This window comes from Neophocaena asiaeorientalis, unplaced genomic scaffold, assembly GCF_003031525.2.
Source record: "Neophocaena asiaeorientalis asiaeorientalis breed wild unplaced genomic scaffold, Neophocaena_asiaeorientalis_V1.1 scaffold268, whole genome shotgun sequence".
Classification (NCBI taxonomy): domain Eukaryota; kingdom Metazoa; phylum Chordata; class Mammalia; order Artiodactyla; family Phocoenidae; genus Neophocaena; species Neophocaena asiaeorientalis.
The window spans coordinates 5,712,401-5,727,844 of record NW_020173979.1 but is presented as its reverse complement, the minus strand read 5'-3'; the positions used below and the strand labels follow the sequence as shown (position 1 = coordinate 5,727,844).

Genomic DNA, 15,444 nt, shown 5'->3' with positions numbered 1-15,444 from the left:
AAGGATTCAAAAATACTTCATTGAAAAGGGCCTTCTCTGCTCACTCTGTCTCTGGGTCACCTCGTAGAAAGGTGAAGCTATTGTTGGGTGCCTGCCTGTGCCGGAAACGTCACAAGCCCAGAGCCTGGCTGCTCCCAACATGAAGGTGATGGTCACAAAAGCTCAGTCCTCCCAGCCACAGGCTCTGCTGACCTCCAAAGTCCTCCAAGCAGATGATTAAAAGTTTGATTCATGCATGTGGCATATCCTAAGAATTGAGCAGACAATGAAACATTTGTTTCCCCAAGGTTGAAAAAAAAAATGGCAGCTTAAAATGGATTAGCTGAACAGTAGGAAAGAGAAGTGAGGCTGCATAGTTTCCATCCAGGGCTGACCCTGGTGGCTGAATGGGACTTAGCCGGGATGCAGTTGTGATTGAAGGATGTTTCTTTGGTAGGTGGAGTTTAGAAGGGCTGTGTGGGTTCCTCTGGATCAGGCAGGAGGACAGGCGCCCTGAGGCACCTGACGGAAAAGCAGAAGGAAGGAAGAGTAGCCTTGAGGAAGCTTGGCCTTCACTTCAGAATAACTCCTTGCACGCCAGCCCTCCACCTCTGAGATATTTCATAACCCACTGCACTTCTTAGGCTTAACACTCAGGCCCTTGTGTTTGTTTTCAAGTTCATCTTCCTCGCTGTGCCTAAGGACCAAGAGGGTAAGGTCTTCTGTTCATCATCACAGTCCCAGTCCTAACACGGGTGCCCAGCACAGCAGCCACTTCATAGACTTAGTGAATGAATAAAACACTAAAGAGGACGTTGGGCCACAGCACATACTGATTTTACATCAAGGAAAAGGCTAGTCCAGGACACATGAAGTTTCCGACTATCAGAGCGATGGGGATATTTTGTATGGGCTCAACGATATATTTTATAATTTTGTGAATTTGTTGCAAACATTTAAAAAAATCGGGATATTACACACACATACACACCCCACAGAAGAAACTCCAAAATCAGCTCTCATATTTATAAATATCAACAACTTTGGATGAGGCCAGAGTCCTCATCCACTCTGATTCACACATTTATGTTCCTTCCGCCCCCTCCCTGTAGGCTGGTCTCATACAGGCTCCTCACTTAACATACATGGGCTCCCAGGAACAGAGGTTAAGAGACTTGCCCAAGGAGAAATTATTTGTATGAAGTCACACAGCTAGTGAGGGTGGACCTAACTCCCAATCTGGTGTGCTTATCAAATTTGGTTGAGAATCCCTTTTCTGATTTCTTACTAGCTGATGGTGTGCTTTTGAACTATCTAGCCAACCTCTCAGAGACTCAGTTTCCTCATCTGTAAAATAGCACAAATAAAACATTTCATAAGTCCTTGTAAGAATAAAAGTGGAATAAAGTATATAAATTATCTAGCCCAGGATCTGGAGTACAATCAGAGGCTTAATAAATGTTCTTTTCCTTCCCTTTTCTTCCTTTTCCATCCCGCCATATGGCAAGGAGGGCCTTGGAATGCTGGTAGACTCACACTAGCACATCTTGCTAAACAGGGAACCAGTTCAGTATTTGTGACTGGGGGTTTGTTCAGCTGGGTTTTTACTATCAATCAATCCATCATAGAGCTTGCTGTCGTTACTTCCCAATTGTTACAAGGGGCAACACTCTAGGATGGCTTAGTGTCACATTCCCTCAGGGTTTCTGAAGGAGTCTAACTCCAACCTCCCATGAGGAATCTCTTAGTTCTGTCCTAATTAATCTAACACTACCAGCTTCTTTCAGAAAGGGGAGTAGAAGGGATGGTTGATACCTGCCCCTCCTCCTCTTTGCTCAAGCCCTGGGAGGCTAACTTTTACAGGCTTCATCAGGAAGCTTCCTTGACTCTGGTTTCCTATTGGGTTCAACCAACCAGCAGGAGATGAGAGGGTGGGAGAAGAGGGAGTGAGGTGGGGGATTTATTCCCAGCTCCCTCCTTCCCTACCAAGTCACTGCAGGTGGACTGCATTCCTCTACCTAAGACCCCAGGTGCAAACAGGCAGTCCTTCCTTTGCTGGACTCAGGTAACCACTCCCTCCCGCTGGTCCTTGAGGCTCAGAGGGGACTAATGACCGACCGACCGTTGTTGCTAGCCTCAGGGAACTGCGCCAACTAACTCTTCCTGGTTTCTCTTAATCTCACCCACACCTTTGCAAATAAATCTTTATTTAGCTCTCCTCATTTGTCCTGCTGGGATCCTGACTGGTAAGGTAGCTAGGGTCTCTTCTTGATCTACTTCCTAGACCGATCAGAATCCAGCCTAGTACCCGGTCTTTAAAGGCTCAAGAAATAACCAACACTTGATGAATAAATGGATCACTGAATGAATGAGCTGTGAACTCCCCATCCAAGACTTCTAGGCTGTGATGCAATTCAGGAGTTTGTGCTAAAACCATCGCTATCACTCTTTTACTGAGCAGATGCAGGAGACCCGGGGATCCAGGAGGCGCTGGACACCCAGAAGGGCTGACTATGGCTTGAATCTGTTCTGAGTTAGAGGGGTACAGACCGTGCTCATTTTCAGTTCTTTCGGCATTGTTATTTTTTTACTTTTAACACTGGATCAGAATCGGAAATCACCCCCATGTGATGATGGCTGGGGTGGAGTTTAACTCTTTAATTAATCCCATTTGGGATAAAGCTGGTTCCCACATTGTGGGCATACTTGCAAGAGTTCTTGCAACAGACTACTAAGAAAGGGAATATAACTGATACCACCAGACGAGACCTTTTCCTATTCCTGCCCCTTGGAAGAAAGAATTGTTATAAGCAATTCTTATATCTTCCCCCTGAATGTACTTTATTTAGGGAAAACCTCTGGATGAAGCCAAAGTTCCCCAATCTCCATTTTATTTGCTTTTGCCCATCCACCTGCACCGTATTAACAGTTCTGCATGGAAATGGGGGGCAGGCTCCAATTATTCAAGACGACTGAGTCTTTTCTGGTTTCACTATAAATTGTAAATAAGAAACAGATACAGGGAATACGCCGAGGTGTGATGAAAGCTTTTCAAAAAGATAGTTGTCTAGGTTACTCAGCTAAAAAGAATAGACTGAGGGAAAATATGGTTTAAACGTCTGGATACTTTATTGGTGTCAGTTAGAGAGCGTTTCAGCTACCCCACGTAGCAGATTCTTTCACACTAATAAAGGGCCACTCGAATGGGATTGTCTTTGAGTTGCTAAGGAAGATAATGAAACACAGTATATTAATAGAGTCTATGAAGTGAGGGGAGGGGGAGGGTTTCAGCACTGCTTATCAAAATAAGAAGAATGTACCAATTAACTGAAAAGATAAACTGTAGTCAAAGGAATGTTGTAGACCATCCAGAGGATATTAATATGATCTTTTGTGATTATTTTAAACTTTCTATTTGCAGACAGCAGATATGGAAATTGGAATTTTTATTAGTCTTTCTGATGTAATGGTAAGAAAATCAAAGTGTTGTTTTTGACTTTGTTAGAAAAATGAAGCATTAGGTGAAATTTCTGACTTGTATGAAAGGACATTTCTCACAGATTCTGGGGGGAAAAAATGGAAAAAAATAGAGAAGTTAGTGTTTGTTCTTTAAGCTGGTAAGTGACCTGGAATCAGGAGCTTACTGCCTATATCTCTTTAACAAAAATCACCCTAAAACTGAGCCATGAAAACCCCCCACCTTTATCCCAATCTCCATTCTGATCCACACACACTTGTCGGAGCTGCCAGTCACTTGACAGACGCATGACTGCTTGGGGCAAAAGAACGACTTGGCAGAGGGTAGGGTCTTCCCTCCAGGGATGGTGGGAGCGGGGTGGTGCACTGGCCAAAGACCAGAGACCACATCGAGGGGAGAGCATCTGCTAGCTGGAGGCCCAGCACTGAGATCCTAGCAGTGCCACACCCTGTTGCTCAGGGAAACTCCGGTCGGCCACTCGCACATGACGTTGCACTTACCAAATTCCTAGACTATCACCTTCCTGGTTTTCTAAACTTCCTATAACACAAATGAACAGAGGCACTGCATGGAGGTTAGAAAGCACACATTCTGGCTTCTGAGGCCTCCTCCTTCAGTTCCCTGCTTGTGGAGTTGGGACCACTTAAGCTATCTGTGCCTGTTTCCTCTGGGCAGATAAGGGTTAATAACTATGTAACAGAGCTTGGTCTGTGGAAGGTACCACATATACATCGGTTATCATCATGACCATCTACTTCTCAATCAGGAAAACAGTGAGACACAAGTAATGTTCCACAGGTTTCAGTGAGAATACACACATTGTTCGTGAAAGTGTCAAAATCATAAAGCATTATATGTGTAACTATTAGGGTTAGAAGGACTTCTAAATACTTGTTATGGGTCAAACTGCATGCCCCCCAAAATTCATATATTGAAGCCCTAACTCCCAATATAACAAAAAGTGACTTTATTTGGAGACAGGGTCTTTACTAAGTAATCAAGTTTAAATGAGGTTATTAGGATGGATCCTAATCCAATAGGACTGGTGTCCTTATAAAAAGGGAAAATTTGGACACAGAGACAGACATGTGTAGAAGGAAGACAATGCAGAGAGACCCAGAGACAGCTATCGTAAAGCCAAGAAATCCCTGAGGCCACCAGAAGCTAGAAGAGAGGCCTGGACCACATCCTTCCTTCAGAGTCCTCAAAAGGAACCAACCCTGCCAACACCTTGATTTTGGACTTTGGAAACCGAGACGATAAATTTCTGTTGTATAAGCCCCCCAGTCTGTGGTACAAAGTTACAGTAGCCCTAGAAAACTAATATACTACTCATTCCCTATTTTACAGATGAGAAAAGTAAGGCCCAAAGGAGTACAATAGGGTACGAGGTCACATGGGCAGTTAATTCTGAGTCAGGACCAGAACCTAATATTTCCAATCCCCAAAATACAACTCACTGTATTATAATGGGCTATGAGTAAAAAGAAGGAGGTGGCTTTAGATACCAAGACTTTAGCTGCTACTTCTAGTAAAAAGCTGACAGCCAAGATTCCAGGACACGACAACCACCAAGGCAGTGGCCCGATTGCCCAGGCTGCACTCCAGGTCTGGAGCCACATTTACGGGTCAAAATTACTTTCTGAGTAAAGAAGGAAAGAGGGTCCAATTCCTCCTCTCTTGTACCTCTGAATGTCTGAGACTCATCAGTGCACAAGAACTTGGGCAGCTTCTTATCACTCAGATTTAGGGATGGATGAAAGTGTTCAATATTTAGCAATGAAACCCGATATTTCTTGCTCCCCTGCTGCACCAATGCCCCTCTCAAATTTTGCTACCTGTCTGCACAGCTGCAAGTGTTCAGCAAGGGCTCTGACCCTGTCTGACTCTCTCCCTCCTTCCTCCCCTCCTCTCCATTAAGCAACAAGATAAATAACTTTTGTCCTGATTGCTCTTTTAATTCACAGGCTGAGGGAGAAATTATCACCTCTATGGAAGGGAAGCATGGTTAGCCAACCTGACCCTGCTGTCATCCTAGAAGCTGGGCATGTTGATTTATTTGTGTATAACCTTCTGTGTTCCCTGTCACTGGAACTGACTTCTTCCATTGGTCTAGCCCAGCCTACAGCATGGAGACACAGAATGAGACAGCTGGGGAAGGAAACCTGGATGTACTAACGAAGGGCTTTCTGCTGCAGAAGGGCGAATTCTTGTCGTCCGGTGCTTGGGGGTGTGATGTCAGGGCAGTGGGACATCGTCACAAGGCTGAAGAGCTGAGAGTGAACATGCATTGGAGAGCCACGCGTTACTTACAAGACTCGGAGGTTCTTGAGTCCAGCGAAGTCGGTCTTGGTGATCCTGGTGATGTTATTTCTGTCCAGGTCACTGCAATGGAGAACAAATTTGGGTCAGATTTTTGCAGGTGACACTTATGGTCTATTTAACCCAGACTGGCTTAAGCTGGAGGGACGTTGCTTGTTATGGAGAAGGCAATTCCAATCATTAGTGATATTCCCTAGAGCATGCCCAACCAACCCGAAGGACATTGTATGGAATAAGCTAGCCATTATGTACACAGTAGAGCCCTGGTATGTTTAGCCGCCTGGCTTCTCTTGCCCCTTCTTCAGATAACAAATTTTTCTTTGGAAGCCCCCCTCCCCCAGCTCTTGGATCATATCATACAAGTGGGGCTGACCCGTCTCCCCAACTCTGGAGATGGGCACCTGATCTAGGCCAGGCTTATAAGCATCTTCACTCCCTGTGACCACAGTAATTGTTTCAGGGGTACATACATGACTCAAATTCCCAATAGCTTTGGCTCCACTGGAGTTGCCAGAAGCTATCTAGCTACCATGAAGAGAGAATTTCCAGAGTCAGGAGATGAAAAAGAGACTGGTTCTGGTGCTATGCTATGAGTAGCTGGATCCACCCATGCCTGATGCCAGAAACCTCTGTATTTTGAGATTATGTGAACCAATCTATCCCATCTCCCTTATATTTTGTCCGAAATCAGTTTGAGTTGCATTTTCTATCACCTGAAACCAAAGGAATCTTGACCGACTTTGGTACCCACCTAGGTACTTGTCTATTTTCTAGCTAATCTGCAAACTCTCTGAGGGCAAAGACCATATCTCATTTAACTCCATAGCCCAACATAGTAGAACACGTGCCTGACAAGAGTAATCTCATACAACAGGTAAAGACAGCTTCATGGATTACTCCTGCCCCAATCTGTAGGCTGAAGCTCCCGAAAATGGCCCTAAAGAGAAGAATTTGCCACGGAAGAGCTCAAAGCATTATGGTGGCGTCGGTGTCCCAGAGAAGGAGGCACCTTGGATGATAGAAAACCAGGATTAGAGAAAACCAAAGTCAAGAAAGAGCTTGTGAACAATCGTATAAATACTGTGTTCACTAAAGCTATCTACGAAGATGGGATACAAAACAAAAAGTCTTTTTAAAAAAGGACCATGAATAATATGTTGCAGTTTTTAATAATGGACGCTGAACAATTAATTCCTATTTACCATGTCTCCTTGATCAGAAACTTTTCAAGGTTCTGGCCAAGTTGGAGTTTAGCTTTGCTTCCTGCCAGAACATTTAGGTACTAAAAGGCCATTTTCCCAATGACGGATCCCCATCCATACATTCACCACTTCTCTGGTTCTCCTACTCAGGTCCTCAAGTTGCCATCCTGTTATTATGCCTCAGAAAGACCTGTGAGAGTTCTCAAGTTGCATAAAATGAAAAGGGAAACAATTTTCAGATTCTAGCACTCTGTATAAAGAAAAATCAAATTGGAGGAGGGATTACTCTCCTGATTTCAAAAAGTCATGCTGAAATAAAAATCAAGTGAGTCCTGGAGCCCCCTCCCTGGGGAACCACCTCCCTTCGTCATCCAGTTTTCTTCTATCTAAAGTAACAATCATTTAGGTTATTACAGAATATTGAGCAGAGTTCCTTGTGCTATATAGTAGGTCCTTGTTGGTTATCTATTTTAAATACAGTAGGGGATATATGTATATGTATAGCTGATTCACTTTGTTTTAAAGCAGAAACTAACACACCATTGTAAAGCACTTATACTCCAAAAAAGATGTTAAAAATAAATAAATAAATCCAGTAGTGTGAATATGTAAATCCCAAACTCCCAAAAAATTTTTAAAAATACAGTAACAATCAAAGTTGTTTCTTTTTTTTTTTTAACATCTTTATTGGGGTATAATTGCTTTACAATGGTGTGTTAGTTTCTGCTTTATAACAAAGTGAATCAGCTATACATATAAATATGTTCCCATATCTCTTCCCTCCTGCGTCTCCCTCCCTCCCACCCTCCCTATCTCACCCCTCTAGGTGGTCACAAACCACCGAGCTGATCTCCCTGTGCTATGCGACTGCTTCCCACTAGCTATCTACCTTACCAAAGTTGTTTCTTAACCAGCTTGTGCTGGAGAGAGGCAGCATTTAGACTTCTCAGACTAAGCTGAGGGCCGGTAAAGGAGAGCAAGAGTCACACAGGGAAATAATGAAAGCTGTTCACGCAAGCAGTGGACACCAGCACACAGACAGGAATCTGTGTGTGCTCATCATCGCCCCGAGTTCCTTCTCTCCCCCCCATCTCAACTGGGATGGATGTTTGGGGACCGTGACAACTGAGAATATGACAATGCCACCAAGGGTTTAGTCACCAGGGCACAGCGTGGTAACTCGGCAGCTTGTGTTAGCGGCTGCGGCACTGATATTTTCAATTAATATTTATTTATGAAGGGGCACAAAGTGTGCCGCTGAAATGCCAAGGACTTGGAGGCATGGGTTCGGGTGGGGACTGTGGGGTTGTCTCAGGCACAGAGTCAGTGTTTGGGAGGCTGAGCTTCAGAGGGAAGCAGCCATGAGTCTGAATGCCTGCCCTGCCGCTTACTGAGTGACTGATGGACAGTTCGCTTCATCTCCAAGGCTCAGTTTCTCCAACACCCTCTAACTGACGGTGACAATCCTGACCTCAAGAGTTTCTACGAGGGTTAAATGAGACGACGACGCATACACAGTGCTTATCAGGCACTCGTTAAATAATCATGGCAGCTACCGTTACTATAATTAGTTGAGTGACAGCACCAAGAGTGGTCCCCTTCTGCTGCCTCTCCCGTGCAGTGTGTCTAGGACACCTATTTCCCTGGTATCTGGCTACAGAGAGAGGGTAGGGAGAGAGCTCTGTTGTCTGTCTGCCCCAAACCCCACCGCCACCCCTGCCCAACGCGCACACTGCCAGGGAGGCCAGGGAGCATATGGGTTTTGGGTGATACAGGTCAGGGTTCAAATCTCTGTCCCGCTCCCCACGCCTAGCTGTGTGAATCGGAGTCACTGACTTAAGTTCTCTGAGCTTCCATGCTTTACATAACCCTCTCCTGCTTGCAGACCTTGGTTTGGTGAGGACAGAGCCTGGATTGCCAACCTGCTTGGCTGAAAATGGGAACTAAGGAAACTGACACTGAGAAGAGGTTGCACCACCTCATGTGTCCGTCCCTTCCCCAGCCCCGTCATCCCAGGCCAGGCTCCTTAGCCAGATTTCTCAGCCTTCAGTTCTGTCCTTTGAAGAAATCAGTCTACTTTAGCTCAGTATGAGCTCTGAACCATCTGCAGGCACGAATGATCCCATCTGGGGTGATGTTAGCCATTACAGCATCTAGATCGGGGGTAGGGTGGGGAAGTGGGGCCGTTTCATCAATAAAACATGTCTACAAACAGTTCCTTTGACACACCTGTCCTCAAGAGGTGGAGTCTCTGCCCCTTTCCGCTGAGCCTGAGCAGGCCTTTGTGACTGCTTGGACAAAGAGGGTTCTGGCAGAAGCGATGCTGCAGAACTTCTGAGGCTAGATTAGAAGAGGCAATAAGTGACCGCCTGGCTGCTTCTCAGAGCACTTGCATTGGAGCCCTGAGCTGCCACATGAGGTCAGAAGACCTGAAATCCCCAATGGTAAGATCATGTGAGGGGACCAGAGAGAGAGAGAGAGGCACCTGAGGAGCCCCATCTGGTCCAGCCCTGGCTGTTTGAGTCTTCACAGCCTAGAGGTCAGGCGTATGAGTGCAGACGCCTTTGAAATTCCAGCCCCAGCTATACCATCTGAATGTGACTTACGAGAAATTCTGAGCCAGATCGCCCAGCTGAACCACTCTTGAATTCCTGCCCACAGAAACCATGAGAGGCAATACTAGAGCGGGTGCATATCTTTAAGCCATTAAGTTTTGGAGTGATTCGTTTTGCAACAATAGAGAGATGGAAGAGAATGGAAGAGAAATATTTAATGTCTGAAGAGTTAATTTACCACGAACAATAGAACTCCATTCATCTGACTCTCAATGGCATGTCCTTTCTGAGGCTTGCCTGCCACTCTGGAGACCCTCAATCCTGTCATTATGGCCAACGATGGCTCAGAGGGGCCAAGGATGGCTCAGAAGGGCACATGTCACTGTAGGGATGAGATGAGAACCGGCCCTTCTCTCAGGCTCTGAGAAGAAGAGACTGCATAATTAGGGGTGCCCATCCCTCTAAGTGGGGCTTAGGATGCCATGGGAATCACCATGGTATTATATCAGTGTTCACAAAATGTGGTTGCCATGCATTGAACACTGGGGCAGAGACTGGCAAGTTGTCCACCGCACCATTTTCCTCCTGTCCAGAGCACAGAGATAGACCACATTTCCCAGCATCCCTTGCAGGGAGGTGCAACCATGTGACTGAGTTTCATCATTATTACATGAGCACGAGTAATATATGCCACCTTCAGGCCTGTCCCATAAAACTTCCTGCCCAATCCTACATGGCAGATAGAAAGAGCCTGACTCCTTGAATGACTGCATGCAACTGAGATCTTCCTCCCCTGTCTCCCCATTTACCCATATTAGACTCAGACATGTTCCAGAAATAACCCTTCAGTCACTGAAATTTGGGGACTATTTGTTATAGCACTCTACAGTGATGAATGCAGTATCTTTGAGTCAGGAGCTTTCTAACCTTTTTCTTTTCCTTCTCTTTGCAATAGTTCTGAAAGGTAAGTATTACTACCTTCCTTCAACAGATAAAAAATACTGAAGATCAGCCTTAAAAAGATATTTGCTGGGCCCAAACGATGCACCAGGCACTGTACCGAAAACTTTATGTTTATTCTCTCTAATCCAGTCAGCAATCGTATGTAGTAGGTACCTTAATTATCCCATTTTTCACATGAGGAAGCACCCTAGCTTAGAAGGTTTTATCAGTAAGTCAAATTGCCACAAGGTCATACAAGCAGTAAGTGGCAAGGTTGGGATTTGAACCCAAGCTCCTTGAATGCAGAGGCCATGTTTTTAACCATCACATCATGCTGCCCATCTCCAGCTAGGGTCTAAGCATATTCTACTATATCAGGGTAACCAATGACTGCCAGAAAAATGAATGAATAAATAAACAGAAGAGAACAGAATAGAATTTACCATCCTATGTCTTAAAGAAAGTAAAGGGATACTCCTAGTGGCTTTGCTGCTCCCCACTCCAGCCAAGTTGGTGCATTTTTTATCCCATCTCCCCTGTGAGATCTGGACCCGTACAAGCGCTGAGCCCCTCTGCAAACTCCAGGGGAAAGTGCTTTTTCTGTTTTTGCCCATGTCTGGTTTCTACCATGTTCCTCATCATCTACCACCTCGCTTTCATAAACAGGCATCACCATGGTAAACTCCTGCATTATTTTTCCCCATCACAATCAGTGAATCATACACCAGTGCTGTGACTTGGAGCTCTGCGGGATTTCCACATCTGTTTGCCACCTCTGGTGGGGCGGGGAGGAAGTGCAATTCAGAACAACATTGGAAAAAATGAAACAAAAATGTTCTAGGGCGGACCACTGTCCTTATCTTGGTATGCGTATATTCATCCTTCTTTTGATTCATTATGTGGCATCCTTGCAAAAAATTTTTTTGCCGTGGCACATTCAGGAAGGGCAAGGAGCAAAAAACAACCCGCAGTGAGGCAGCATGGGCTTGGAGAAAAGGGCTTCAACTATAAACTCAGAAGATGTGGATTTGAGTCTCCACTTTCTCACTTCTTAGCTATGGGACTTTGAGAAAGTCACTTTACTTTATAGAGCCCCAGTCGTTGGTATTGTTGATGAAACTTTTATAAAGTATGACCCAAAATACCAGATCCACGGGATTGCTATGAGGCTGAAGAGGTAAAGTATGTGAGGAAGTGCTTTCTAAACAGCATGGGGAGTGGTTAATTTTCACCCCACAGCCAACAACTGGTAGGGAGAGGATGCAGAGGATAGATTAGCACTGGCTTCACAAAAGATGTTTATCTGTGAGGGTGAAACATACAGAGTTAGAGAATACACCATCAGTTCAGATCAGACTTTAAGACCACCTGCCCTCTGTATGACCAGTGTATACAGAGCGCCGCCTTCTGGGTTTCAGGAAAGAAGATAAGGTCTCAACATGCGGTGAACTTGTAAGGGCTGCCCTACAGCACAGTAGCCCCTAAAGCAGGGGTATACAAGCGGAGATTAGTCGTTGACTCACGTTGAGCGTGATGCCTAGGGGGCCCTTGCGACAGGCAGGAGGCTGGATTCACGACCCGTAAAGTCCTGACCATTTTGAGATCTCCAGTTCTCATATCTGGGGTCCCAGGCCAAGTGGGCTCAAAAATTATGGCTTGGTTCTTGCTGTCAGAGAGCTTGCAGTCTAGCCGAGGAGACGGACTGAGATTTATGAGATACTTAGAGAACGATGTAAGAACGTGCAAAATCAAATGTTGAGAGATGTGGTCTACAGTCGGTGGGGAGTGGGCAGTCAGAGATCTGAGAGAGACGTCACAGCAGGAACTCAGGGAGAAGACCCCCTGGAGCGGATGGGAAGGAAGTGAGGGGGAGGGGTGACAGCAGGGGCCGCGCAGGGGTCACAGAGAAGTGGCGGGTCTGAGGAGGGGGCGGGCGGCAAGCCCCTGAACAAGCCTTCAGAGGGTGTGATGCACTCACATGAAGATCGCATCGCCCGACTTGGGGAATCCCGCTCGGGAAAGGGCAGGAGGGGCCCGAATTAAGATGTCTCTTGCCTAGGCTAACCCCTTGTCTATCACCAGCAAAGAAGAGGTTCCAACCAAACCAGAAGAAGTTGGCAAGGGGGCTGTGGCCTCAGTTGCAGTTATTCACCTCTCTCCACGCTGGGTGGCTGACCTGAATGGACCACATTGCAAGGCTGGCTCCTGGGCCCTGTTCTCTTTGAGCTGGGCAGGAGCTGGGAGGAAGGGAGGAGAGGGAGGAAAGGCACTCACTCTCCCGGTTGCCACCCTGAGAGGTCACCCAGGTTAGCCAGTGTCGACACCCAAGGTCACAGCTCCTCCTCATGACTGACGGCTTCCTGCCCCAGAACACTTGGCCTCCTCTCCTCTCTTCTGGTTTAGGCGACGGTAGCTCCATCGCCTCTAGTCCTAGTTCCCTGAGCCACACCCACACCTCTGAAATAGCCCCTTGTAAATCGACCCTCCTCAAATAACCCTAATTTGAGTTTTTCTACCTGTTCTCTATTTCTGACAGATTTACCATTCACTCATTCATTCATTCAACAAACATATCTTGACCATTAAGTTTCAGGTCCTGGACTAAATGCTGGGAACCAAGGGTAAACTGGCATCGTCTGTGTCCTTAAGGAACTCAAGAGTTTAGTGGGGAAGAAATAAATAAAGGGTCAAATACCACAGACTGTGGTAAGCATACTACACTAGGGGCTCACAAACATTTTCTTTAAAGGGCCAGATAATAAATAAGTTAGATTCTGCTGGCCGTATTTTCTATGGCAACATTTGACTTTGCTTCCTAGCGTGAAAGCGGCCACAGACAATACACAATCTGATGGGTGTGGCCATGCTCCAATAAAACTTTACTTACAAAACGGGATGAAGGTTGGATTTGGCCTGGAGGCTACAGTGTGCAGACTCCTGCTGTAGACTGTGGCAGACAAACACAGGGCGGATAGGGGAGGGTGGGATGAACTGGGAGATTAGGTTTGGCATAAATACACTACCCGTGTGTAAAACAGATAGGTAGTGGGAACCTGTGGTATAGCACAGGGAGCTCAGCTCGGGTGCTCTGTGATGACCTAGATGGGTGGGATTGGGGGGGATGATGGGAAGGAGGCCCAAGAGGGAGGGGATATGTGTATACGTACAGCTGATTCACTGCGTTATACAGTAGAGACTAACACAACATTGTAAAGCAATTATACTCCGATTAAACAAAGAAAAAGCTTATGGGAGAGTATAGAGGAAGGAGTACTGAGTTATCCGGTTTTCAGGGTCAGGAGAGGCTTCTCTGAAAAAGTAACATTTTAATTGAGACCTCAAGAATGACTTGGCCATAGCCAGGTTGGTTGGCATGGGAATATGTGGGAGGGAGAAAAGAGGATTTCAATAAAAGAAACAGCATGTATAAAAACCCAGACGCATTGCCTCAGGATAACCACGAGCAGATTTGTTTAGCTGTTACTTTTGGCATGTTGCAGGGGAAAGTGGGACATTCCTTCTTTCCCTCCTTCCTTCGTTACTTCCTTCCTCCCCCTCTCTCTCTCCTTCCCTTGCATCCTTCCTTTCTTCCTACAGCATGCCTTTATTAAACACCTACTCTGAACCTGGCACTGTGCTCGTGGCTAGGGTATTGCACAACCCCCGCAAGATTCCTTTCAGGAACTCTGTGATTCCTGCCATGGCCCCTGCTGTCACTTTTATTCTCTTGAAGAGTGTGGCAGACAACTTCTAGGGCAGCCTCCGGATCCCTGCTCCCTGGTGTCAGCACCTTTGTGTAATCCCCTCTCCTTGAGCGTGGGCAGGGCCTGATGGCTTGCTTCCTGCCGACGTAATACCGCAAAGGGGACGGGAGGTCACTGCTGTGGTTACATTACGTATGACTGGAGTGCCTGCCTTGCTAGGGGACCCTTTCCCTTGACACCTGTGATGAAGTGAGCAGCACGTGAGGGAGGCCAGGCAGGCAAGGAACTGAGGGCAGCCTCCACAACAGCCTAGGAGAACCTAACGACAACCCGCAAGAGCCTGAAGCCCACAGTTCCAACGGGCTTCCAGGGGCTGACTTCTGCCAACAACCTCAAGAGTCGGGAAGTGGGTCCATCCCCAGCTGAGCCTTCAGATGAGACGACAGCCCCAAGCAACAGCTGAATTGCAGCTTTGTGAGACCCTGAAGCAGAGGCCCGCAGCTAACTGTGGGGTAATAAATGGGAGTTGTTTAAAGCTGCCAAGTTTGTGGTAAGACTGTTGAGCAGTCAGCGAAAACTAATACAGTGGGACACAGGCAACCACACTTAGACGGCGGAACTACAGGCTACAAGGAAATAACCAGGAAATCACGCCAGGGTGAGGTGACGAGAAGAAAGATGGGGGTGGGAAGAAGCAGGAGCGCTAGCAAAGGTGGCCAGGAGGGGCCTCTGTTAGGGGGAGAGATTTGGCCCAAGACTCAAACAAAAAGGAGGAGCCAGATGAGGGGACGGGCTGAAGGCAGAAATTTCCAAGTGGAGGAACAGAAACACAAAGACTTTCTGAATAGAGAAAGCACTTGAAGGGCCTAAGCAACAGAAAGGAGGTCCAGGTGACTGGATTGGAATGGCCCCAAATGGGACATAGAGGCAGGTGGCACCCAGACTGTGGAGCAGTCACGGGGCAGGCTTCGGGTCTTCAGCTCCAAATTAATCTCCCCAAAATGCCAGCTTCTCTCCCAGTGCAAGAGCACAGCAGCTGATGGGTCTCATCGCTGTTTTCGGCCTGCCTCGTTTAATTCTTTTCCTTTGTTTTTATTTTTGTTTTTTAACTTTTATTGGAGTATAGTTTTTACAATGTTGTGTTAGTTTCTGCTGTACGGCAAAATGAATCAGTTATACATATACATATATCCACTCTTTTTTAGATTCTTTCGCCATATAGGTCATTATAGGGTATTGAGTTCCCTGTGCTATATAGTAGG

At 46.3% G+C, this 15,444-nt stretch overlaps 1 protein-coding gene across 2 annotated transcripts in view; it reads right to left on the bottom strand.

The window, feature by feature from the left end:
• The window catches only part of SLIT3 (slit guidance ligand 3), a 597,102-nt gene that overhangs the window by 547,788 nt on the left and 33,870 nt on the right, over positions 1-15,444 (bottom strand). For both annotated transcript variants that reach the window (XM_024753367.1, XM_024753366.1), the window contains exon 2: positions 5,771-5,842. In XM_024753367.1, coding sequence (XP_024609135.1) covers positions 5,771-5,842 — 72 coding nt within the window. The remainder of the gene's footprint in view (positions 1-5,770; positions 5,843-15,444) is intronic.